The sequence below is a fragment of the Camellia sinensis genome, unplaced genomic scaffold, assembly GCF_055761805.1.
Source record: "Camellia sinensis isolate YWXY unplaced genomic scaffold, ASM5576180v1 Unanchor11, whole genome shotgun sequence".
NCBI classification, from domain to species: Eukaryota; Viridiplantae; Streptophyta; class Magnoliopsida; order Ericales; family Theaceae; genus Camellia; species Camellia sinensis.
Window position 1 is genome coordinate 7,874,844 of NW_028128989.1, and position 26,768 is coordinate 7,901,611.

Below are 26,768 nucleotides of genomic sequence, written 5' to 3' on the forward strand. Positions count from 1 at the left end.
ACCCGGGTTGGAGAATCCTTGAGTCCCATTCATATGCTCTTGGACTAACTCCGAAAATTGTGATTCTGAAGGGCACTCACTCAAGTCATGAGCAGGGCTCGCACAAATAACACATGCCTCGTGAAATTGAGGCTGATCTTGCTGGGTAAGGGCATGTCCCTCAGCTAATAACTGGTCCATTTTGTGGGACAGTGCCTCTACTTGTTGGGCTAACTCTAGGTTTTGCCCGACCTCATAAATGTCCCCTCTTTTCGGGGCTCCAACTACTGGTTGCCAGACTTGCCGGGCTGCGTAAGCATAGTGAAGGGAATTATCACTTAGGTTCTCAAACAATTGCCATGCCTCGGCATCATTTTTGGACATGAATGTCCCATCACAGGATGAGTCCACCATTTGGCGGTGCGGCTCAGTTAAGCCATAATAAAATGTTTGAACAAGTTGCCAATCAGGCACTTGGTGGTGGGGACACTGTTGGAGAAGGTCTCGAAGTCTTTCCCACGTCTCATGGAATTACTCGCCATCCATATGAGCAAAGTTTGTGATGGCCCGCCTAAGTTGGTTGGTTTTACCTATGGGAAAGTACTTCTCCAAGAACCGTTGCTGTAATTGGTCCCAAGTTGTGATTGAATTAGCAGGTAAGGAACTTAGCCAGTGTTTGGCTTTATCCTTTAATGAGAATGGAAACAATCGCAACATTAAGGCCTCATTTGTGAAATTCTGGATCCTCACTATTGAGCAAATTTTCAGAAATTCATTCAAATGTTTGTAAGGATCATCATGAGTTAGTCCATGGAATGACAGGAGCAGTTGTATGGTGCTGGACTTAATCTCATAATGAGCAGCAGTGGTGTTGGGTAATTGGATGCATGATGGTGATGTATATGTAGTGGGTGTGAAATAATCCTTAAGGGTCCGGTTAGGCACATTCGGGACATCTGGATTTGCCATCTCTAATGGCTCAATGTATGAATATGAATATTCAAGCCTAGGAACACGGGTAGAGGCCCTAAGTCTCCTAAGAGTCCTTTCTAGTTCAAGGTCCAAACTCCACAATTCAGGGCGACAAGAACGGCGCCCGTGCATACACTACCCACACACACACAAAAAGTTCCGACTCTGTGCACTAAGTTACGAAAACAAAATACCAAAGGGAGAAATACTTACAGCGGTTTAACAAAAACGCTTTACTCGTCTTGCGGGTTCTTGACGTGTAGACGTTGTCTCCAACCTCTAGTTGAGCTTTTGTCTTTCTTTTTAGCACTTTGGTGCTTTGCTTGCGAGTGTTTGCTTCTGTTTAGGCACTTTAGTGCTGCGGTTTTTATTTTTATTTTTATTTTTAAAACTTGGTTGCACTCCGCTTGCACTTCTGTGATAGTTCCAATTTCAAACGCTCTGCACACTTAGCAACACGAAAGCATAAAATCCAAAACTAAAAATTAAAATAAGAATGTAACTTTAAATTAACTAATTTTGCCAGAAGTCCCCAGCAACGGTGCCAAAATTTGGTTGGTCATTACACACACCAAAAATAAATCCCTAAACTATACCAAATTCTATTAGAATAATGGCAAGTCCAGGTATCGATCCACAGGGACAAATGTGAAATTAGATTAATTCAATCACAAAATTCCTAAATTAATTTTGATTAAAAAAAATAGGATTGATTTTATAACTAAACAGGAATTAAATGAAATTGAGGAATTATACTGACAATTAAAATTAGGGTTTGAGATATTAATTTTTTGGAAAAAAATCCTAGGGTAGAGAATTCACCACTAACCACATGAATGAGACTTAACATTGGCCAACCATTGCGATTCGGTTTGAACTACCCAATATTTCACAACTAAAAGTTTGAAATATTGATCAAGAGGGTTATCGCATTCAACATACAGACACGAATCATCCTGAGTAGTACGAGTCGTTTGCTCTAACTATGGTAGCAATATGACCCGTCTCTCATAGCATGACTCGTCTTGTACTTTGAATATAAACACAAAGAAAACTAATGTATGGAAAGTATTAAACAATCACAGAGAGTAAAATGCTTGAAGAGATGAAAGAAACAAATATTAAAAACTTCTAAATCATCCATACATCCATTCAAACCAATTCACAATTAAATCTAATGAAAAATCCTATTACATGGCTAGGGTTTCATCAAAACCCTAAAAAAGACGACTAGCCACTCATGGAGGAGTGGAAAGAGGAAGAAGATGAGGAAAAAACCCCCATGGAAGTGTCCTTCAAGCTTTGGTAGAATAATCACCTCTTTAGAACCCTAGCCTCTCTTCTCTCTAAATTAATTTTTCGAATCCTAATTTTGGCTATTTTTCTACCTTTTATTCTCAGCAAAACAGACCAAAAATTTCGTGCACGCGTCCCTAGGTGGGGCCGCACGTGCGGTGGTCTAGTTTGCTCGGATTCTTCACTTCTCGCATGGAGAATCTGCTTTCTCGCCCTTTTTAATTGAATTTTCATATTTCCTGCCAAATCTGTACAAGTGCATGAAACACATCATCTCCACCAAATAAATAAAATTGAAAGACTAAAAATGTAACTTAAGTGGCCTCAATATGGTACCTTTCGGCCAACATCAAGTGCATAAGAATAATTTTTTTCATCTTTTCTTTTCTAAATTATAAATCATGGAATCATTATAAAAAATAATAAATTATGAGATTTTTCTAAAAATATATATATAGTACAGATATGCTTAAATTTATTTGAGAATAAAATTGTGTTTAATTATAAAATAGAGAAAGAATCTAGATATAAGGTTTAATTTTTATTTTATGTTAGGTTTAATTTTAGATTTATATAGATTAGACCAGTTGCAAAATATTTTAATAGTATACATTTTGTGGGAGGTGAGAGAGTTTTCTTTTCATTAGATTTATTTTAGGAGAGAGAAAATTGTATGAAATTTATATATTTTAAAAAAAAAATAGATTTAAGGTTTTAAAACACTTATGGCCTCTAAGATGAAAAGTCACTTTGATATAATATATAGTATAGATAGATTATGAGATTTAGGAAATAGATAAATATTAGGAGAGAGATTTTAGAGACTTGTAATTCAATTTTTTTTTTTTTAAAAAAAAAATCTATAGTTACATTGTTAGCAAATAGTATTATTTTTAAATATTTTTAAAATTACAAAAATTAGCAATTTTAGTTTTTTTTTAATCTATAGTTATTTTGTTAACCAATAGTACTATTTTTAAAATTACAAAAATTAGCAATTTTGATTTTACGTTCTTTTTAATCTATAATGTTTTTGTTTTTAAATATATAATTACTTTGTTATGAGATGAGCTTTGTGTTTTTTTTAATTTTTTTTATTATTTATTTATTTATTTATTTATGGATAATTACTTTATTATGAGATGAGATTGAGGAAAGAGAGAAATATTGAGAGGGGAGGGGGGGAGAGAGAGAGAGAGAGATTTTAGGAGCTTGTAATTCAGAATTTTAGATTTTTTTTTTTGTTGAAATCTATAATTATTTGGTTAGCCAATAAAATTATTTTTAAATATTTTTAAAATCACAAAAATTAATAATTGTGGAATGAGAGTTTGGAACTCTCACAAATCTTTTCCTTATATAATATATAGATAGATATAGATATTTGTTTTAGATATTTTTTTAATATACAAATTATTATTTTTAGATTTTTTATAAAAATAATTTAATAATCCCATCACTAACTATAGTGTATGAGAGAAGTTGAAAAATGTGTTACAATAACTACGAGATAAGTAAAAAAGGCTTGTGAATTGGGAGAAATCAATAAATGTTGAGATTATTGTTATTTTTAAATATGTAATTGTAGGGAAGTGGTTTGGAAATACTCTTCCGATCTTGGGGGACACTCGTGATCCTCAGCTAGCCACCTGAAAAGGAATGAACACTCTGGTCAGAGGTGCCGGAATTAGCACTCTGACGGATAAGTCACTGTATACTTTCTTGATTGCTTATATTTTAAGTTAAGCATACTAGTTTTCTCATACCTCTTTCTGGCTGATGTTCTTCTATTTATATCTTTTCTTTCTTGGGCCTCGGGATTGGGCCCACTTTCAATTCGCCATTTGGCTTCTTTTGTAGCAAACCGCTTTTCACTTGGCCCTTTGCTCAACTGGCTATTTGGCCGAATATGGTAGGATTTGAATGTGCAAGATGGGGCCGAGTGCTATATATATTTCAACTCTCCAAGTTCAACTCTTCGGCCTCTTTACGACTCCTAATATTCGGCCCCCACAATTGCCCCCCAAGCACTCCACTAACGACAGTTGGCTAGAGTGTTTGGTTTCGAACTCGAAAAGTCAGAGCCGAAATTCGGCAGCTGACCTTATTCCAACACAGATGTCTGAGCACACGTTTCTTGGCTATCTTTTCAACTTCCCACCCCTTCGTACACTTCTATTTATTGTGATGTAAAATTTCGACGCCTTTTCAAATACATACACATTCTTAGGTGCTCGTCGCTGGACTGCCTTTCGAATTACCTCTGCAACTTCCTTTCCTTCACTATCCTCTTCGTGTCTTGTAAGTTCTCTCCCTCTCTGCTTTGAATCCTTTTCTCTGGTTTGTTTTTGGTTTAGCATATTTCTATAGGCTGAACGAAATGGCAAAACATTTGAAAGATCTCCTCTCCTCGGATCGAATTTCTAGCTTTTGACGCCATTTTTCCATTCCTGATGACGTCCGTCTGTCAGACAAACGACATCCTCGATATGGAGAGGGCTGATGAAACCACGATTGTCTTCCCTCTCCTATCAATCACAGAGGGTGGAGTCTGTTTTCCCCTTCACCCATTCCTTAGGGCTGTGCTTTGCCATTGGGGTCTAATCCCTTCCCAACCCAATTTCAACTTTTTTATAATCATAATGGGGATTATAGAGCTAAACCGTCGCCTTAGGATTAACCTCGGCATTCCTGCTATTCAGCATTGTTATGCCTTGGCCAAGTCTTTTGGTCGGCATGAACGTTATTTCCTTAGGGCCAAGGACACCGATCATCAATTAGTGACTATGCTTTCCAGTTCTGGGAAGCGAGTTGATGATTTTATGGTCGTTGTCCAAGGTAACTGGGAATTCAGCGAAGGCGAGGATCGCCTCGATCCTATTCCTAGACGGGGGGGTGAACCAGGTGGCCGTATAGCTTCTTGTGTTTATTTTTTTTGTTATATTTATAAAGCTTCATTTTTGAGACCTCATAGTTTTGCTTGTGCAGGAAACGATTTGAAGAAAGTCCTGACTTCAGCGATGCCGTTCTTTCAGAAATCAAAGTCGCGCTCAAATATTTCGGCCGTCTGAGTCTTCAGAAATAGGGGAGGGCGGCCTACGTTCTGCTTCGTTACGAGCCAACATATATGACCTTCTCGACGGCAGAAAACATCCCAATTCCGAAGGGTGAAGAGTTTCTTACCGCTCTTATTTTGTCCGACTTCAAGAACTTACGGCAAGTTGGTTTCTAGGGGTCCAATTCGGAGCGGGCAGAAGTAGCTAAGGTTGCCGAGTCAGATTAGTCCGAAGCGGAAGTAGACGAGGCTTTGAAGTTGGCCTTTGAGGAAGCCGGCCTCAATTCAGCCGACCCTCCATGCACTTCAGACCAAGGGGACCTTCCATTTGACGACGTTTTTAACGGTTTAGAGGACCTTCCCGGCGCATACCCCAAAGACATGTCTGGGTTAAACCTAACACAACTTGCTAAAAAGAAAAACGCGGAAAGGATGGCTGCGAGGCAAAGAGTAGAGGCCATTCGATCTGAAGTGCCACCTGCCGCCGAATCTCAGCCCTTCCTGCCTGTTGCTGAATCTCAGCCCTCCTTGCCTATTATTGAGGAGAGAACGGCAAAAAACTGAAGTGCCGAGTCTGAGGTGGTTGTGCAGGCCGATCAAGAGGCTGAGCAAAGGGCAGAGAAGCATCCTGCCGAGGTCGAGGCTGGCTCAAAAGAAAATCGTGCCAACAAACAGCTTCGTTTAGAGGAATCAGATGTGGTTGTGCCTTTTGTCATTCAACTGAAGATAAAAAAACACGCCGATCTCCTCTGATGTTTCAGCAATTAAAGACCCAGCCGTCGCACTCAGCATGGCTACGTCCGTCTCATTGCCGGCTGACAAGGCGACTTTTTGGGTAGAGCCGGATCTGCTGGCAATAGCGCTAGCCGCTCAATTGGCTCTCCTAGTATATACCTTGACCTTGTCTTTCCCTTTTATGCAAATATTGTTTTGGTTTTAATTTCTTGTTTTGCAAACGGTTGGAAGAATAGCCGAGATAGGCCGTCGCCAGCATGACGCCGTCGAACGACTCGGATGTTTACAATTGGAGGTAGAGGGCCAGAGGATCATGACCGATTTTGAAGCGGCGAGGGCAAAAATGGAAGCCGCGAGGGTCGAGGCCGAGATGGAGAGGGCGCGAAATGCGGACCAGTTGAGATTGGCCGCCGAGAAGAGGGCAGATGCGAGTGAAGACGCGTTCAAGTTAGCCCAAGAGGCGATATCCAAACTGGAGGCTGAATTGGAAGAATTGAAGAAGGCAAAGGAAGAAGCTGACTCCAAGGCTTCCAAAGCGTACGAGGCCGGGCAAAGCGCTGCTCTATGTGGAAGAAGTCCCCAAATTTGAAAATCGGGGATTCAAACACGGTTGGCACAAAGCCCTTGCTGCTGTTGATGTGACATTGGCTATACCGATTCCATACGAGCAAGTGGATATTGAGCCGCTGGAGTCTGACTCCGAGAATTAATTAGGGCGACACTTTTTGTTACAGCTTTTTGCTTTAGTAGTTTCTATGTATTGCTATAGTTTAAGTTTTTTGTTAGGTATTTTCATATGTAAAATGGCTACAATTCGTACCCAATTTACTAATGAAAATTTTTCTTGTACTTTGCTATTATTTGTACTTAATTTTGCTATTGATGAATGGTATGAATGGTATTGTTTTTTGCTATTTTGGATAAAACGTTTATGTATACTTGCCGATTAGATAACTAGGCAATTTAATTTATCCTCGTTGAATAGCTGATCAAATTACTAAATTTGCCCTTGTCCCAGCCAATGCATGAACTGCAAAAAGACAAAAACTAATGGTTCATGGAGTGGCTGAAGCACAGATCGATCGGCATCGGGCTTAGATGCTTGGCCGATCAGATTAATAAATCTGCCCTTGTCCCAGCCAATGCATGAATTGCAAAAAGCTGAAAACTAATAGCTCATGGAGTGACTGTGGCACAGATCGATCGGCATCAGGCTTAGATGCTTGGCCGATCAGATTAATAAATCCGCTCTTGCCCCAGCCAATGCATGAACTGCAAAAAGCCGAAAACTAATGGTTCATGGAGTGGCTGTGGCACAGATCGATCGGCATCGGGCTTAGATGCTTGGCCGATCAGATTAATAAATCTGCCCTTACCCCAGCCAATGCATGAACTCCAAAAAGCCGAAAACTAATGGTTCATGGAATGGCTGTGGCACAGATTGATCGACATCGGGCTTAGATGCTTGGCCGTCAGATTAATAAATCTGCCCTTGCCCCAGCCAATGCATGAACTGCAAAAAGGCGAAAACTAATGGTTCATGGAGTGGCTGTGGCACAGATCGATCGGCATCGGGCTTAGATGCTTGGCCGATCAGATTAATAAATCTGCCCTTACCCCAGCCAATGGATGAACTCCAAAAAGCCGAATATTAATGGTTCGTGGAGTGGCTATGGCGCACGTCGATTGGCATCAGTCTTTTAGAGTTTAGTATTAATGAAATCGCCTCAAGTATACCACATCGATCGGCATCATTCTTTTGCTGCTACCCAAAGTGGATTTTGAAATTCTATTCAAATCCACTTCCTACAAATTGAGCTAGGTGAAACTTCAAAACTACTTTTTATTTTTAGCTAGCTAAAATATTTAAAAAAAAGAAAAGAAAAAAGTACACTTTGTTTATCTAGCCATTTTTTTTTTATTTCATATATTTTAACAAAACTCTCTATTTTACCAATTCATCTAAACAAACTATTTAAAGAGTCTATCTTAATATTAAAATAATTATTGTATTAACTAATCTGTTAGAACAAATTAAACAAAATAAGAATAGTTATAATAATCAACTGCATTCTTTTAAAAAAATTGTTAAAGATGCTTTTAATAGATTCCAATCTGTTTCCATGGTATCCTCATTTGTTGCAGCAAGGAAGGGTGGAATGTGTAGTGGGGATGTATTTGCTCCAAAAATGGAATGGGTTTTGGGGTTTAAAACTCTTACGTTGTGTTTGGTTGGAAGATTTGAGGAGAGATTTGGAAAGGGAAAAGAAAAAATTAAGTGAAATGTGAATAAAATATATTTAATTTCACACACATTTTTTCTTTTCCTTTTCAAATCTGTCCCAAAATTTTTCAACCAAATACAACATTAAAGAGAGGACTGGAACAAAGCAACTATGCTCGAACACCTTTGGCCAAGAAGTAAAAAAAAAGGTTGATTCTTGGACTATGTCAAAAAGATTTCTAAGTTATAAGAGACCTGGGTCTGTCTTTGATTAGGCATAAATTGGTTGGATAATTGGCATCCTTTATACAAAAAATAAAACTCAACAAATTTTTTGTTAAATTATAATTATTATTTTTTTTATATTTTTTATACAACTATCTCTTTAAATACACTATCCTTCTATTACAAACTTCCATTCTAACTCTATTTTATTTAAAAAAATCTTTTACTATCTATTCTTTCAATGAATAGTACCCAAAAAAGAAAAAGTCAAAAGTGGAGCTAAATTTATCAAAAAAAAAAAAAATGTTTAAATTATTAAATAGCCAATGAACTATCTCAACAAATTTGTTAAGGTATCTGGAGCTATAGGAGAGCAAAAATCATAAAGTTGGGTTGACTGGAATAGGCCCGAAGTTTAGGCCCAAGATCAAAAACCCAATCCCCTATCTCCTCCTTTAGGCCTAAAAGGGAAAAAAGCGCCTATAAAAAGTACAACAATGATTCATTCCCCCTTTTCCCCCCACCCCCTTTGACCCCCTCTCTCTCTCATTGGTTACTTTTTCTTTTTCTTTTTCTTTTTTTCCTGCTCCTTCAATCACCACCCGCCACGTGACAAAGGGGGTGAGGGGGTGACCTCCAAAAGGAGGTCCCAAGCATTATTCTAAAAAGTATGTCAGAAGAGAATGACCATGGAGTGTTTGGTAAGTTAGATTTTAGTAACTCAAGGGTGGGTGGCATTGTGGTTAAGACTTGGGATTTAAGCCCCAAGGTCATGAGTTCACTTTCTTTCCTTTTGGGCCAATTTTCTAGGTGAAGTACAGTTGGTTAGGAAGTTGGATCTCAAGTTATCTAATCAGCACTTGGTGTGGGTTCAATGCTCCCCCGCTGTGCGAGTCCTGACTTAAGCAGAACTTGTCTTGGGAGGTCGGGGTAAGTTCTCAGGTTATAGTCTCCTCGCTCGGAACGGCTAACAGGATACCCTAGTGATCTCTATAAGGGGCGCTGCCTTGGACCTGCGGGAGGGTAGGGAAGATTTTCCTGTAACAAAAAAAAAAAAGAAAAGAAGTTAGATTTTAGTTTTTTTTTTTTTTTTTGGGTTAAAACTTACAAAAAGATAAAACAGTTAATAAGATAAAATGTCACATCAAATTCATAATCATTTTATTTTTTCTTTCACAAATATCACATCAAACTATAAAAAAATTCAATGATTTTCCTAAACACAATTTAGCTAACTAAAATAGCCAAAAACTAAAATAACCTACTAAAATAATAACTTTCCAAACACTCACCATATTGACCGACCAACTACACTGTTGCATATCATTTATTAATCTATTTAAAAGATAATAAGATCCACGTTATCACATGGGTAAATCTAGCGTGGACGTTTTACGGGTTTTTAATGTTACTGTATAATCCTCAATTGTTAAGAGAGTGAGATTCTTATTGTTGGAAACAAAATTAAAAATTCAATATATATTTTTTTTTTGGTTACAGCATTAAAGAAAAGAATCTTGGAATAATGCACTGAGAAAATACATGTTTTAGTTGAGAAAAATGATATACAAATAGAATTTAAGACCAAAATAATGTGATAATAGTACTCTTATGGCATGTTTGATTGGAAGGATTAAAGCATGGGATTAGGATTATTAATCCGTGGGCCCAATCATCCTATGTTTGTTTTGACATTTTGGTTTAGGACTATTAATCCAATGGATAATTAATCTAACAAATTTGTAGGATTATTAGTAATGGGGTAGGGGTGGGATAGTTAATACCACATTAATTTGATAGGATTATTAATACCTCACTATTAGCATTGTGAATCAAACATGACCTTATAATTATTAACCATGATAGACATTTTAACCTACAAATGAGTATAAATATAAAAGTGACATATCATACTGGATGAAATTTTTATATACAAATTCTGTTTATATGACATTATTTTTGTTAGAACAAATTCAAGGAGAGGAGTATTATAATGATTATTGACATTAATGGAATGGGCCAAAGAATGTTTGAGGAAGAAACCGTGTCTGAGATCTCTCTATTAATAGTGTGTTGAAATTGGACCATTGGTGGAGCTGGTATTGGCATTGCCCTATTTGATCTCTTCTTCCTGCATTCATGCCAAGTTAAATTTTTCCCTATCAGGAAGGAAAAAAAATTTAGAAAGTGCAATGGTTGATATAACTTTTGAAGTAGCAATTAACTCAAAAAAAATAAATAAAAAAATACTCATTTAGAATTTGAAATGTGTGGATCAATAATAATATTATAATGATAGTGTTTATGTATCAAATTATATTTACTATTACATTAGTTTAACAGGGCACACCACTATATTTCACCTACACAGTAAAAACATATCATATGATAATGCATAAATGTGGTTATTATAATATTATTAGTGGATCAAATTCATTGTAGTGCACCCCCACCAAGTTTAAATTTATAAGATAGGTTCAAATTTCAAACATTTTTTTAAAAAAACTGAAGATTTACGTACCCAGAAGCAAGATTGGGGCAAAAGATGATGGCATAATTGGAAGCCTTGCAAGTGAAAGTGTTGGTACTATCATCAAATGCATAGCTATAAGGCCCCATTTGTTTTCAGAGGTAGGATGAAGGGGATTGTTAGTGAGGGAACTGTTAGTGAGGAGATTACGAAAAATTGTATTTGTTTGATAACTAATAGACTAATAATAATTCATGTTTGTTTTGAGAGATAGGAATGAGATTAACCATGTGAAATTTCACAAATACCCTTTGCATTATTATCAAATTTGGACTTATACGAACTAAAGAATAAATAAATTTTTACTCAATGTTATTCTTCTATTTTTTTTTAAATTTTTTTTTAAATATTAAAGAATCTAACTATCAAATTTTTTTTTTTGTCAATGTTATTCTTTTTTTTTTTTTTTTAATATTATTGAATCCAACGACCAATAAATTTTTATTCAATGTTATTCTTTTTTTTTTCTTTTTTTTTTTTTTGTAAATATTAAAGAATCCAACTATCAATAAAATTTTACTCAATTATTTATGTTTAATATTACATGAGCTATATTATTCAATGTCACTGCTTGTGCAGAATGTATATCTTGCCAAATTTGTTTTTGCAAGTCCAATGCATCAAAACCAAAATAGTATTCATCTGATATCTTTAGACTAATTTTAAATCTTGAATGTGATGACTTTGACATTATGAAATAAAAAAATCGATAAACCAACTATTGCACAGTGAAGCTTGAGTACACCATGGTGACCTCCGTAGCTTCAGTTAATGGATGAGTTTAGAAAATCTTAATAAACCTATTGAAGCCTTCACGTCTCTATATCTTGCCACATTTAGATTCATTTCACCTCTCTATATCTTTCTGCATTCCATCAATCTAGAGCTGTAATATGAATTACACTTTTCACTTTACCAAGCTAGACAAAATTAATGACAAAGATCTATAATATAAAAACAATCCTCATATTGGCAGAACATAAAATGACACTAAGTCAGTGTTTGGATCATCAATTTGGGTAAGAATTTGGAAAATAAAAGGAAAAGATGAGGGAAATCTGATAAGTGATCCATGCTAGATCAATAAATACAAAAAATAGGAAGTGCTGGATACTTACCACAGAGTTTCTACTGCCTTCCTTGGTTGCCCAAGAAAATAAATAAATAATAAAAATAATTTGAAGGAATTGCAATTTGAAACTAGTGATATCTGATCCATGCACAATCTCTATGCAACTAAGTCTAGTACATCAATCAGGCAAATTTGAGTTTATTATTGTTCTTTTAATTTTTGAAAACCAAATTACTTTAGAAGATGAGATTAATAATTTAATTTGTTAAGTCTTCATCAACCAAACGGATCATAGACGATCAGAGCCTGCAGAAGACAACCCTGCTGCGAAAAGAAAGAAAAGAGAACAACTGAAGAACCAGACCACTTTTCAATATAATGATGAGAGAGAGAGAGAGAGAGAGAGAGAGAGAGAGAGAGAGAGAGAATATATATTTCATATTACAAAAGTCTGCCTCAAAAACTTTCAAATTTCAATATATTGGATGGAAGAGAAAACATAGAGCCAATTTGAAGAAACTATGGACCTGTGATTCTCATTCGGTCAATCGACCATAAATTATGGGTCTATCAATGCAAACTGTATCAAGAGACTAACTATGGTGGCAAAAATCTAATCCTAATCCTGTCATTTTTTTAACTTGTTTGTTTCTCAAATTCAGTTCTCAAATTAGAAATCATGTCACCAAACCAAAATACCCAACTTGAAACTAAAAATCCCCAATCTAAGTATGAATCACAATTTCCATTCATGCATCTAATTCATCAAAATCGCAACAATATGAATCACAATTTCCTTTCATGCATCTAATTCATCAAAATCGCAACAACCCGAACACAGTACGAGCAAATGAATCCCAAAATGCCAAGGAAAATTGAAAGCAAAGGGACCCAAGTTCACATATGTAGTCATCAAGTTAATTTGCATTTCATCAACAACAATTGAAAGTAAAAGAAAATAGAAGGGCATAAGAAACAGAACCCAACTAAAAGTCAATATATATATATATATATCTCAAGCATCTATGCCACAATCACCATTTGTATTTATCTGCCAAGAGAGAGAGAGAGAGAGAGAGAGATAGAGAACTGACCACCCAAAAAGGCAAAGTAGGCAATCTGTGAGTGACAATGAGCCAAACAAGACCATACCCAACAAAATTCTGAACAACACTAATGGAAAAAACAGCCCAAATGGTTTAACCATATATTCATACATGAAAGAAAAGTTCCAACCATGAAAACATACCATGGAAATCCACCATGAAAGGGCAAGTCTACATATTCATGATTTCCATACAAAATTATGCACCATGTGCATCCAAGATAATACCTAACCTATAATATTTATGTATATCACATAATATATTACCGAAGTCAAGTGGCAAACAAAAAGACCATTATAAAATAGATACCATATTCAAATATGACCTTCCAATAACAAAGAAACCCACTCTATCTTGTCATTCTCATCTAAACTGAAAAACAAGTCAACTTTGTCTTCATCTTTCACTATCATAGATGCTGCCATCAACCTTTGGGTAGTACTCATTGGCAACTTCAGAAGTTTTTCATTAACCAACCTCCTTTGTTGGGATAGGTCATGTGAATGTCCTATCCTATGAGCAATCTCCACCATCGTAGTATTAGTATTCTCAATGAATGATCCAAGATTTTTTGCCATCTCAGATAGTTCAGTGGGAATCCTCTCAGTATGTCGAGCCACTTTTTTTCTAGTTTTAGTAGAGTCAGCACGGTTGGAAATATTACTTGAAGTAGACATTGAGTAGTCTATATCACTCATGTTCATACTAAACTGTTCAACAGGAGACTGTTCTCCTTCTTCTGTAGTTGCATTCGCATCTTCCTTTTCCATGGCTGCAACTGCATCAGCAGGATCCTCAGCTAGTTCACCAGTCGCCCTATCCTTCCCAAATAGAATAAGCCAATCTTCATAGAACGGGAATGGCCTATTTCGCATCCCTTTTGCATCCGGCACCCTCTACACAAGTGATTATCCAATTACTAAAAATAACAGATTGATTTATAAGTAAAGAATAATGCAAACAACAATAACAAAAATGAGATATACCCTGACATAGTTCAGCCATACGTCGTCACTATCAACTAGCGCCATCTTTTGTTCATCATCCCAACCAAAACCACTTATCTTTAACATATCTTGAAGAGTGTTATATTGTTTCCTGCACAACTTAATCTTTGAGTTGATGTGAGGAGTGGCTCGAAGATCAGTTCCAGGAAATGCACTTAAGATCTTCTTTTTACATTCATTGTAGAAGCCTGCCCTAAATTGATTATTATCAAGCTTCCACTTAGGATTACTTGCGGTTACATCCTTCATGGTTGTAATGAGGAAGACTTCCTCACGGTTATTCCAAAACTTTCGAGGTTTCCGCTTTTTACGAGAGCTAGTGGTACCTGTGTCATCCATACTTATATATATATATATATATATATATGTATATCATGAGTTTAAATCATAACACACATGTCAATCATAAATAACAAATCAACTTACACAATATTTCTTACAAATACCACACAAAAACTAAACAAATATGGTTTGAATTACATGTCATTATAAACTCTCACTATTAAATAAAAATCGTCATACAACACAAATTTATTGGCCTTTACTTGCTTGCCATTCATTAAACATTTGGGTTGCCAAGGCTGTTCTCCATTCACTCCATTGATCGGATGCTTCAACAACGTCAATCATTTCATCTCCTAATTCAGTAGCCGGAGGAGGAGGAGGATTCATTTCCTCATTCTCATCATCAGCGAGATCCATAGGCATTTCACGTTGTATGAGATTGTGAAGAAGGCAACATGTAGTGATAATACGAAATTGAGTCTTAATTGGAAAGTAAGAATATATCCTCAATATTGCCCACCTCATTTTAAGTTGGCCAAAACACCTCTCAATGACATTACGAGCAGAAGAGTGCCTCATGTTAAAAAACTCTTGTGGAGTTGTTGGGGCACCCCCTTCTCTTCATGTCGATAGATGGTAACGTTATCCTCTATATGGTGCAAGAAAACCCTTCCCATTTGTGTAACCCGCATCTATGAGATAGTAGTGACCTGTAATTATGTAAAATGGTTTCACTATGTATGTACAAAAATAATTGTTTAATATAGATATAGTGTACTTATATATATAACTTATATAATTATCATACCAGTAGGCACTTTCAGCTCATTGGCTCTACTGACAACATCTCTAACTACCCTAGAGTCAGAAGCAGATCCTTCCCATCCAGGCAAGACATATATGAATTGCATGTCTTGTGAGCACACACCCAATACATTTGTGGCAATTTCTCCCTTTCTCGTTCTATATCTTGGTTTATCTATTGCAGGGGCAAGAACCTTAACATAGGTTCCATCTAAAGCACCAAGATAATTCCAAAAATAAAACAATATTATAAAATTAATATAGGCAATACAAAAATATAATTCGCTAATTAAGCCAAGTTGTAAATATATTGTACTTGAAAACAACTCCACCTATCATCTGTACAATTAGCAGTTATTGGTTCAGGCTTCTTAAGGAGGAGACCATAGGGGCGTGTAAAATAATGATGTATTATTGATTGATATTTGATTGATAGATTACAAGATTGATTAATTACAATTCCTATACAATCTATATATAGAAGAAAATGTGGTAGTAGGTGTAGTGGAGGTGATAGTGGGTTAGGTGAAGTGGAGTGTGTGGTGAAGTGGAGGTAGGTGAAGTGGAGTGTGTGAAGGTAAAGATGGTAAATTCTAACAGCCCCCCGCAAACTCAAGGAGGAGAGAAACTAACCAACTTGAGTTTGGAGAGAGTAACAAAACAAGAAAATACATAAAAATAAAAAAGGATAGGAGACACTGTATGGTCGTGTCAGACCGTTGGTGAAGACACTGTATGGGGTGTCATAACGTTGTAGAGGACACTGTATGGTGGTGTCAGACCGATGTAGAAGACAGTTTATGGGGTCATGTCGGACCGTTGTAGAAGACAGTTTACGGGGTCATGTCGGACCGCTGTAGAAGACAGTTTATTGGGGTCATGTCGGACCGGTGTAGAAGACACTGTTGTGACAGTAGTTGTGACAGTTTACGGAGTCTTGTTGGACCCTTGTAGAAACTAACCGAAATCAATGTCGGGACAGTTTACAGAGTCTTGTCGGACCCATGAAGGAGCTAACCGGAATCAATGTCGGGACAGTTTACAGAGTCTTGTCGGACCCATAAAGGAGCTAACCGGAATCAATGTCGGGACAGTTTACAGAGTCTTGTCGGACCCTTAAAAGGAGCTAACCGGAATCAATGTCGGGACAGTTTACAGAGTCTTGTCGGACCCATAAAGGAGCTAACCGGAATCAATGTCGGGACAGTTTACAGAGTCTTGTCGGACCCTTAAAAAGTTGCACCCTCAAAAGGTGTGCCCAATTTTGTCAAAAGGCGTGCCATCAAAAAGGCGTGCCCAATTCATCAAAAGGCGTGCCATCAAAAGGCGTGTCCACTTTGTCAAAAGATGTGCCATGAAAAGGCGTGCCAGTTTGTCGGGCGGCAAGAGGCGCGCGATACGCGTGGCTGCCTCGGCTATTTAACCAAGACGAAGGCTGAGGCTGAGGCATACCATTCTGAAACCTTTGAAACCAACCCTTCGCTGAAAAAAACTCTGCCTCTGCGGAGAGAGAAACTGTGGAACACTTTGTTGCCATTCTGTCACCAACCCTTCCGAACATTACCAGTCTGAAATTGCTATTTCGCTGAAACACTTAGCAACCCAAAAACATGGCCTCTTTTTCCCGTCCAGCTACCCAGAACCTGCTCACGCTCTTTCCAGAACTGAACGAGCCCACAAGAGAAATAACTGGTGCGGTGGCCAGTGAACCTCAACCAAACACCTCTGGTTTTGCTCCATTGAACTTTCCGATGCGGTCGGTGGAGCAAAAAATGGCGGTGCAAACTGATATTGAGGCTAATCAGTATACTCTGAAGTCATGCGTGGAAACCATGACGGCGGTCACAAATTTGTCGAACCGGCTGCAGAGTAGGACAAATGAGGTGCAGCATTTAAATTCCCAGCTGGCTCTGCTCCAACGCATGTATAAGGATGCGCGAGCAGAGATCAGTGTGCTAAAGGCAGAAAATAAGGAACTGAAGCGGAAGGCCACCGTGATGTTCCGATTTGGAGGGCCGCCATATGCTGCAGTGGAGGAGCAGGGAGTAGTGATCATGCCCAGTGGAGTGGGAAATATGGAGACAACACCGGCAAGGGCTGCCCAGGACGGAGGCAAAAAGAAGAGACCTGCAGTAGAGTAGAGGAGAAAAAATTCCGCCTGTGGATGAGGTTGTTGTTGTTTTTGTGTTTTTTTTTTTTTGTGTTTTTTTTTTTTTTTTTTTTTGTGTAAAATGGTGATCGGAGTTGATCCTGATATGAATAAAATGAGTCTATTGTGCAAGTTCGTCGTCTGCCTGTTTGTTTGTTTGTTTGTTTTTTTTTTTTTTTTTTTTTTTTTTTTTTTTTTAATAATAATAATAATAATAATAATAATAATAAGAGAGGACAAACTCACATGGGTGGAACCAGCAGAGGGGTTTGATGTTATGATTGATTATTTTAATATATATATATATAATAAAATAAAAGAAAAGATGGGTATAAAGAAAGTGGGGGATATGGGCAGTGGATGTGTGATAATGGTTTTGGATGGAGAATGGAAAAGAGGATAGAATAATAAGGAGAAAAGGGAATGGGAAGATTAAAATAAAAAGAAAGGAAAGAGAGGGATACTGTGAGAGAGAGAGAAATTGAAACTAAGAAGACAGTCATTTTAGCAGAAACCCAAACAGGAGAAGAAAGAAAAAACCAGAGCGATCTCTCTGACCAGCCTCTGAAATGGGAGCTTTCGGATCAGAAGCTCAGTGCTCTGAGAGAATGGCAAACCCCAAGGTGTTCTTCGATATGGCCGTCGGAGGTCAACCGGCCGGGAGGATCGTAATGGAGCTCTACGCCGACACCACTCCCCGCACGGCGGAGAACTTCCGTGCACTTTGCACCGGCGAGAAAGGAGTTGGAAAGAGCGGCAAGCCTTTGCACTACAAGGGCTCGTCGTTTCATCGCGTGATTCCTGGATTCATGTGCCAAGGAGGCGATTTCACCGCCGGAAATGGCACAGGAGGCGAATCCATCTACGGATCAAAGTTCGCCGACGAGAACTTCGTCAAGAAGCATACCGGAACCTGTGGGGCTTCTTCACTCCTCCGGTCGCCGGAGCTGACTTCCGGGCAGCTTTGGTCGCCAGTTGCTTCCTGGGTGCCTTGCCGCCGGTGGATTTTCGGGCAGTTTGCTTGGTACGTGCTATTGTAGAGAGAGAAAGTGATAAAGAATAGGGTTTCTGGTGTTTGGTTTGGTGATGTTGAAAAACTCCCGCGGGCAGCGAAGGCAAGGTTGCCGGCCGGCTGCCCGCCGGAAAGAAAGGAGTATATGCCTAAATCTTATCGCTCTGATACCATGTAAAATAATGATGTATTATTGATTGATATTTGATTGATAGATTACAAGATTGATTAATTACAATTCCTATACAATCTATATATAGAAGAAAATGTGGTAGTAGGTGTAGTGGAGGTGATAGTGGGTTAGGTGAAGTGGAGTGTGTGGTGAAGTGGAGGTAGGTGAAGTGGAGTGTGTGAAGGTAAAGATGGGAAATTCTAACAGGGCGCAACATAACCTTGACAACATTATTGAAGTGCTTACTAACTGTTTGACTACTCCGCATGAAATTAAATTAAATTCTGCGGTTCTTAGTATGATGTGCAAGCACATTCAAAAACATTGCTACTTGCTCCTCTAAGACAACATATTTTGAATCAGACAATCCAACACTTTGCACCAACCCACATAAAAGCATGAAAGTACGCCTATTCATCTGAAGTTGGTCATGACAATTTATGTCACTATCTTTGACCAATCTATTCAAATGGTCAATTTGTTTTCCATAGGGGTGAGGTGACCTAGGTAGTAGCAACCTAATTTCTTTCTTCTTAAATGCAGCATGTAAAATCACTATATACATAGCACATGCATAATTAATGGATGAAACAACATGTTGGAGGGCTACAAATTCCTCCATAAGGTCCTTTCTCCTTTTCTTAGTGGCATAATTATTATCCATCTACAAAAAATGAATAAATAATAAGCGGCTAAAGTTAGCACAAAAAGTAAAACAACTAATAGATAAATAAATTTAACATCTGTTCATATCAATCATTTTGTGATTAAAATTAAATAACAAAAAGACACTTCACAATGGCAAATAGTGGGTATATTCAAATATACACAGAAAACCATGCACCAGCAGATATCCACATGAAGAAAATACTGAATAATTATTTCAAGTCAAGTAATTTGTAACAATGCTCTACCTAAATAATAACATACAGCTGAATAATTATTTCAAGTCAAGTTATTTAAGATTCTATGATATACCAGATAGGGCAGATTCTAAGATATACAATAACATACAACTTTCAGATAAGATCCCAAATCATATCTTTCTCTGAGAACTTGGAATCTTGGATCAATTTCAAGTTTTAATGACTTCCTAACAAAAGACAAAACCACAAATCTTCTGGAAATAATTTAACAGTTATTATTTATGTTTGGAAAACATGTAACCGAAAATATCATCTCAAAGGAGATATCCAAAACAACCAACAGATGATTCCATTGGTCTTTGAAAGTTAATGCTCTACCTATATTCGTTGAACAAACATCCTAAACATTCAATCAAAAGAGTATAGCATAAAGTTGCTAGATAAAATGTGTCTCCTCGTCCACAAGAAGCAAATCGACTAATCAAGTCCTCTTCGGTGCAAGTGAAACCTGACTAACAGTTGTATTGCCATGTGATTGACAACCTTAATAGAAACACAAACCAATTTAGATGATATAGTTAAATGCATATAAAAAATAGTCGAAGTCTCCAATATGTTAAAAAGTACATTCTCTGTGCTTGAGAGCCAGTCTCAATCCGAAAGAAATGTGTAGGGTTGTGGTAGGCTAGCATCCAATATAAAACTTATAATCACACCTTGGAAACATGGATCGTAAGGAGTTGATTTGAATCTTTTCGTGCAATTGAGGGGAACCCAAAAAAGATCATAATCAAGGGCATCTTAGAACATTTAATTGGTGCCCTAGGGAGGTCCAACAGCCCAAAATCAACGAAATCTAAGAATAAATATGGACATTTCTAGTGCTACTTTTACAAGCATCATTGAGATGGCTAGAGGTTCTATTGATGCTTGTATCACCAAATGTGAGTTTGGTCACAACAAAATCATTGACTAAAAAACAGGAAATAATGAAATCAGCTCCAAAAATAGCTATGACAACAAACAATCAGAGTTGAACCCAACTTAAGTAGAAATAAAAGGTTGCTTCCATCTAAAATTTTCCACTTACAAAAAAAGTAAATCAATAAAAAATTGTACATTTTCAAATGCCATCTTTAAGCCACAATGCCCAATGGTTCTCAACAAAACTGATTTCTTCTATCTTGCAATCTATTTAATTTGACATCTAACTATTGCCTCTTCTCTCCAAATCCAAATTTGTGATAAAGAAACATCACCATATCCTCCAAAAAAAGTCCCCATCATATCCTCCTCAATCCAGATTGGAGCCCCTGCTTTCATGTTCACTAACAAGAAAATAAACCAACTTATATTGGAAACCCTTTTTCTAACAGTGGAGAAAAAAAAAAACATGGAGAAGCAACTTATAAACCAACTTATATCTATGTCTCCATTCCATTTATCCATTAGGCATGTAACTGTGGAGGAAAAAAAAAAAAAAACCCTAAACTTCTTATCACAAAACAGTTCCCTTTACATCTCCTGAAACAGGCCCCGTTTTTGCATGTATTTTTGGGATAGAAGGGAAAAAAATTAATCAACAGATAAACCATGGCAGATAAAGCAGGAAAAAATAAAGCACCAACATTTAGAATAGAAGGAAAAAAAATAATGAAAACCCATTCACAGATGATGAATCAACAGATAAACCAAAAAATAATCAAATAATGAAAACCCATTCACAGATGATGAAGCAACATTTAAAAATTAATCAAATCACATATGATAAACCCAAAAATAATGAAAAAAAATAAACCCATTTATAAATTATAAACCACAAAAAAAATAGGGTATAATTTGGGGTAGAGAATCTCATACATCAAAACCCATTCACAAACCCAAAAAAATGAATCAGGTAGCAGATGATAAATCCAAAAATAATGAAAAAAAAGAAACCCATTTTCAAATCATAAACCACAAAAAAAATAGGGTATAATTTGGGGTAGGGAATGTGATAGCGGGATTAACAAAAAAAAAATTACCAACGGAGCAGATGCTCAGCTGAATTTGAAGATGAGAGAGAGCTTGCTGTACTTGAGATCGAAAATTTGAAGAAGAAGAAGAAGAAGAGCTTCTCTTGTCTCTCCCTTCTGCTGCTGCTTCCAAAGATGAGCTAGGGCTAGGGCAACGATGGGTGAACAAGTAAATCACTCTCCTAATACCAACAGACTAATTTTCAATACCAAGTTTTGGGGCAGACTGTGAATCCCATCTGCAAGGCCTATCTCAAGCCCTTCGGCTTATGAGTCCCTTCCTGAACTCTGTAAGCAAACAACACATTAAATGGGACCCACAACTATCCTAATCCCATTCCTCCCCCTAAACCCCAAAACAAACGGGGCCTAAGCTCTCAGACAAGCAGTCTAGAAAATGGTGGAATAAAAAGAGGGTCTGCAAGTAGTTGGGTTAGCAAACTCTCCATTGCAGCAATATTGGTCTAGCTCAAATGCCTCACATGCACTCCTGTATCCAACCACTCCCACTCCACCATTGTCCCTATCAACCACCTGAAGCTCTTTTGGGCAACTTGCAAAGTTTTCATTTACGACAGTACTACTTGAGCATCATCAAGAAGACAACCATGAATCATAGTGACTGCAAATGTAACCCTTTATTGCATTGTAGTATGTGTGTGATTTACAATTTATATTTTTTATTCTTTTCTATTTTTGTGTCCCACCGATCCTAATTAAGTGCTTCACAATTTGTAACACATTTGAGGATGGTGGTCAAGTGGTTTGGAGGACAGGAGGTCGAAAGTCTATACATAGTTGTTTGAAGCATAAGATTCATGCCCATTAAGCCTGAGGCGTTGCTCCTTGCCACTATAATCTTGGTAGCATAAATTATTCAATCTTCTCATGACACTACATAGTTGTGCCTAGACAATGTTTTGTGATTCCCCCCCCCCCCCCCCCCCCCACCCCACTTTTTTTTGCGTGTGGTCATGCAAAGTTATATCCTTACTATTGGATAGGCACACCGTCAACATAGTGTGCCAAGGAGATTGAATAATTAATCTAACCATGGGATTGGGATCAGACTTTGACTTAGCCTCTATGTAGGGAGCACTTGCATATATCCCCAACAATCCTACGTTTTCAGGCCCATCTAGGCCAATCTAACCATGGGATTGGGATCAGACTTTGACTTGGCCTCTATTTAGGAAGCACTTGCATATATCCCCAGCGAATCCTATGTTTTCAGGCCCATCTAGGCCACTTTTGTCCGACTTCCAGTATATAAGAGCTCTTATTGTCACGCCCAGGAAGAGTTTTCACGCTCTAATCACCAAATCCTACTTTTTTACGAAAAAATAAAAAATAAAAAATCATTAATTACCTGTGTTGAGGTCTGAAACACATCCGGTGGGGAAGCAATGAGAGGAAGATTATAACGATCCACAATGCTGACATCATAGAAGTCTCTCTCATCGGCACTGATGCCTATCGTGATCTCAAAGAGAAACGCAGGTGGTGCGGCTCCAACGCCATCACACTCCAGCCTCCCACCTCAATTCCTTGTTTGGCACATATCCACCCCTGACTCATCAAATTTGCACCCTATCCTTGGCCATATTCGACCTGACCACCCTGGAAATGCCGGAATTTTGATACTTTGGCCAGAGTCCAATTTGAACCCTGTTGTCAAAAGTTGCGGTGTCCCTGAACTGGCAAGTGTTCCAGGCCAGATTATTTGTGGGCAATTGTTAGTGACAGTGAATGTAGAGGCAAATGAGTTAGTTGGGAATGATTTGACAAGAAAGAACATCAAGAACATCCATTGTGATGTTATAGTGAACATTTTGGGGTAGAGAAAAGTGGGTTATGGTTCCAAATTCCAATGCCCTATTCTTTTCCAGGAATGGGTTAGTAGCAGGGTTCTAAATAAATTGGGATTTTGACATTGCAATATCAATATTTTGACCAATACTGTTTGATATGAACTGATCGAATACTATTATTTAAAACCAAGGTTGATAATCAGTTATAGGAAAGAGACACTGCTATATATTGTATTTACAGGTAAGAATCTGCATGGGAAACAAAAAGGGTTAGAGTTGCTTTGTGACACAACTTTTTACCTACAATCAATAAATAAATTTCAATAGTAGTAGTAACAACATCTTCCACCATTATACAAATAGATGACTACTTTTAATTACCATTTTACATTAGAATTGCTCCTTTTAAATGGTTGGCACGTACTACAAAAACATAAAGAATAAGCTTTAAGCCCAAAAAAAATATAGATGTCCTTCATCACGTAGTACAAAAAAAAAAAAAAAAAATGCAATGCAATAATCCCAATGACTAATATCCAAATATTAAGGAGCCAAATACTGATGATGTTATGACAATCAAGGATATGGTAACTGTTAATTATTTTTTTGGTAGATTGTTTTTTGGGTGAATATTATTGAGGTAGATTAATGCCCATATGTTATGAAATATTGCAATAATGAAATTAAACAAATTTGGCAGTGCACTTCAGTATCTATTATTTGCAAGAAAATTCATCTATTAGATACCAGACCATTACAATTTCTATTATTCTTCTTTATAAAAAGATCTATTTTTATTTTTTATATTTTTGGTATTCTCATGTATTCTTTTTGAAAATCAAAACATTTTTCCTAGTATCAATCATTGAATATCAATAGTAATAACCAACCACATCTTCCACCAATATGCAAATAGATGATTGCAATTGTTTTTATTTCCACTATTTTACATAAAACTTTTGAAGAATAAGCTGTAAGCCAAAAACATCCTAAACAATAGGGTGGAAAGAAAAGGTTCAAATAAGCTTACCTAGACTGCACATCCTCCTTCCCTCTTATTCTTTTCATGACACATGATATACTGGCATTAACACCTGTCATGACAGCAAAATTGTATGCTTGTTCGAAGGGACCCCTTGCTAGGGCCTATAAACAAAATAAACCATTTGTTAATTACACATCAAGTAAGTTTCTACATTAAACAGTAATTGCATCATCAAAAAGCTGAGTTTGGGTTGCCCAAAACAAGATGTTAGAATAAGAACTAGAGGCCCTAATTCCACTTCCAAAGGTTTGCACTACATGTCAACTTATTAAAGGCATGTATGCTTAGATTAGAAAACCTGAAAATTCTCAATTCGACTAATTGAAGAATCCATTCCACATTCAAAATGAGATACAATTCCAAATAAAACCAAACAAAGCCCTAAATGATTCTTCAGCAAATGACCAGATAAATAGAAATATCCTTATCATGACCCATAAAACAAGCAGCCAAAAACCAAGTTTGCTCTAGTTTAACAGATACAAGCACAGGACCCCAAATTATATAATCAGCAAATCAGTCTAGCACTTAGCATCTCCAATCCCGGAGTCAAACCTATATCAAATTTAAATTTGGGTAAAAATCACTCAAAGCACCCTCCACTCATTGTCCCAAACTTATACCAAATTGAGTTTTACTCAAAATTTTACCCAAATCAAATGTTTAATCAAAATTTTCAAGGCTATTTAGTGGCTCTCAAATTTACCACTCTCCAATTACTGAATCTTTTACATGGGGCGGGAAGTCAAACTTGGGAACTTGTCGTCGTTGGCTTGTTAATCCTCCTAGTGAGGATGGGTATCAACTTTGATTACCTTGTTACTTTTTTTTCTCTATTATTATCTATTAAATTTTTTTTCTTTTACTGAATCTTTTACTTAAATCTGAATATGTCCACTGGAGTGGTTTATACCAAATAAAGGCTTTACTCAAATTTTTATTCAAATGAGTAAAATTTTGAGTAAGCTTTTACTCAAGTTTTCAAGCATTGTAGGGTGTGTTTGATTCAAGGGATTTGGGGGGGGGGGGGGTTATTTATTATTCGGATTACGTATTCAATGGAGGGAGATGTCCATCGTTTGGTGCAATTTTAATCCGCCGGACTCTATATCCCTCTTATGAGGGACTAAACAATCCTAGGGAGGGGGTGTGATTATTTCTGTAGGATTGGTATCATATGAGACTAATGTGTGAAATGTCTATTTTACCCTCATGCTATTACTTAGTAAATAATTGGAAAATGGTAAAATAATTTTTTGAACATTTATAAATATTTTTTTAGTGTTGTTAATTTAAAATTATATATTAAATAAAAAATATAAATTATAAATTAAATTAAAAATTATGGCCTTATAAATTAAATTAAAAAAAAATTAAATTTATATATTAAATAAAATTATTATTTTTTGTGTTGTTCATTTAAAATTATATATTAAATAAAAAATATAAATATTAATTACAAATTTAATTTAATTAAGAATAATAAATTAAAAATTATGGCCTTATAAATTAATTTTTTTTTTTTGCGTTGTTAAATTATAAATTTTAAATTATAAGGGTAAAATAGGCTTTTAAATATTTATTATTATTCAGTACGCCCAACCAAACATTGAATTTAAAAAATAGTACATCTAATCTCATGGGAAAACAAATACGGATATATATCCAATTCAAAAAAATAGTCTGGGATTAACAGTGAATCAAACCCCCCCCCCCCCAAAAAAAAAAAAAAAAAAAAGCCCTAATTTGGCACAAAACCTAATTTGTGAAGCCAGCAATAGAATAACACACATATAGGTATGCATGAAAAATAAGAAATATATGAATAATTAGGAGGGTAAGGGTGAGGATGGAAAAAAAACCTGGGCTTGCTGGAGAGAGGCCATGGCTTGGGGATTCATAGAGGCAGCATTAGGAGGAGGAGTGGGGAAAGAAGAAGAGACGTCGTTGGTGAGGGTGCCCATGAAAGCACCTATGGCTGCGCCCTAGGCGGCGCTGGTGGCGGTGATGACGGCGGCCTCCATTGGCAACGACTGCTTGGCCAACCATGCTTTGAACCCTTCATTCCATTCCTTGAACTTGGCTTGTAATTGAGCTACTGGGTTCCGTGTCTGAGTCGCCACTAGTCCTTTTGACATCTCCCCCACCATCACTCTTTGCTCTCTGTATGTTTTTTTGTTGTCGACTTATTGATGCTCTCCTCTCTCTCTCTCTCACTTCGCACAATTGGAATCTGGAAGCTCTAACAAGGAGCTATTTTGGGGAGTATGGATAACACAATACGGTAAATTACACTTCACTTTAGTCCTTTTTATTTTAGTCTTTTGTTAATTAGTTAGTAGAAATTGTCATGTGACCCTAATATAAGGTATTTTTAGTGAAAAATACAATTTTCTTTTTATTTCTTA

General features: G+C 36.8%; 1 protein-coding gene across 9 annotated transcripts; it reads right to left on the minus strand.

Annotated features, from left to right (window-relative positions):
* Positions 1-13,245: 13,245 nt before the first annotated feature.
* On the minus strand, positions 13,246-26,686 carry LOC114286431 (uncharacterized). Of its 9 annotated transcripts, none has more exons than XM_082911430.1 (5): positions 26,223-26,683; positions 24,346-24,461; positions 22,874-23,201; positions 14,181-14,541; positions 13,247-14,090 (listed from the first exon to the last, which is right to left on the minus strand). In XM_082911430.1, exons 3-5 carry the CDS (start codon positions 22,963-22,965, stop codon positions 13,509-13,511), a joined length of 1,035 nt encoding a protein of 344 aa, XP_082767556.1. In that variant the 5' UTR covers positions 22,966-23,201; positions 24,346-24,461; positions 26,223-26,683; the 3' UTR covers positions 13,247-13,508. The 9 variants fall into 9 exon arrangements, with proteins under 9 accessions (XP_082767555.1, XP_082767563.1, XP_082767556.1 ...); XM_082911434.1 differs by adding an exon at positions 15,295-15,501 and having other exon boundaries at positions 14,181-15,196; positions 22,874-24,461; positions 26,223-26,255; XM_082911429.1 differs by lacking the exon at positions 22,874-23,201 and having other exon boundaries at positions 13,246-14,090; positions 26,223-26,686.
* Positions 26,687-26,768: the final 82 nt, after the last annotated feature.

What these genes read in the sequence shown, in the direction of transcription:
- LOC114286431 (XM_082911429.1), bottom strand. Translation starts at nt 26,324, where the DNA reads ATGGGCACCCTCACCAACGACGTCTCTTCTTCTTTCCCCACTCCTCCT. An exon ending in CCTCTCTCCAGCAAGCCCAG is followed by an intron (nt 24,462 to 26,222) that starts GTTTTTTTTCCA and finishes TTTTGTTTATAG; the next exon opens with GCCCTAGCAAGGGGTCCCTT. An exon ending in AAGGAGGATGTGCAGTCTAG is followed by an intron (nt 14,542 to 24,345) that starts GTAAGCTTATTT and finishes TATATATATAAG; the next exon opens with TATGGATGACACAGGTACCA.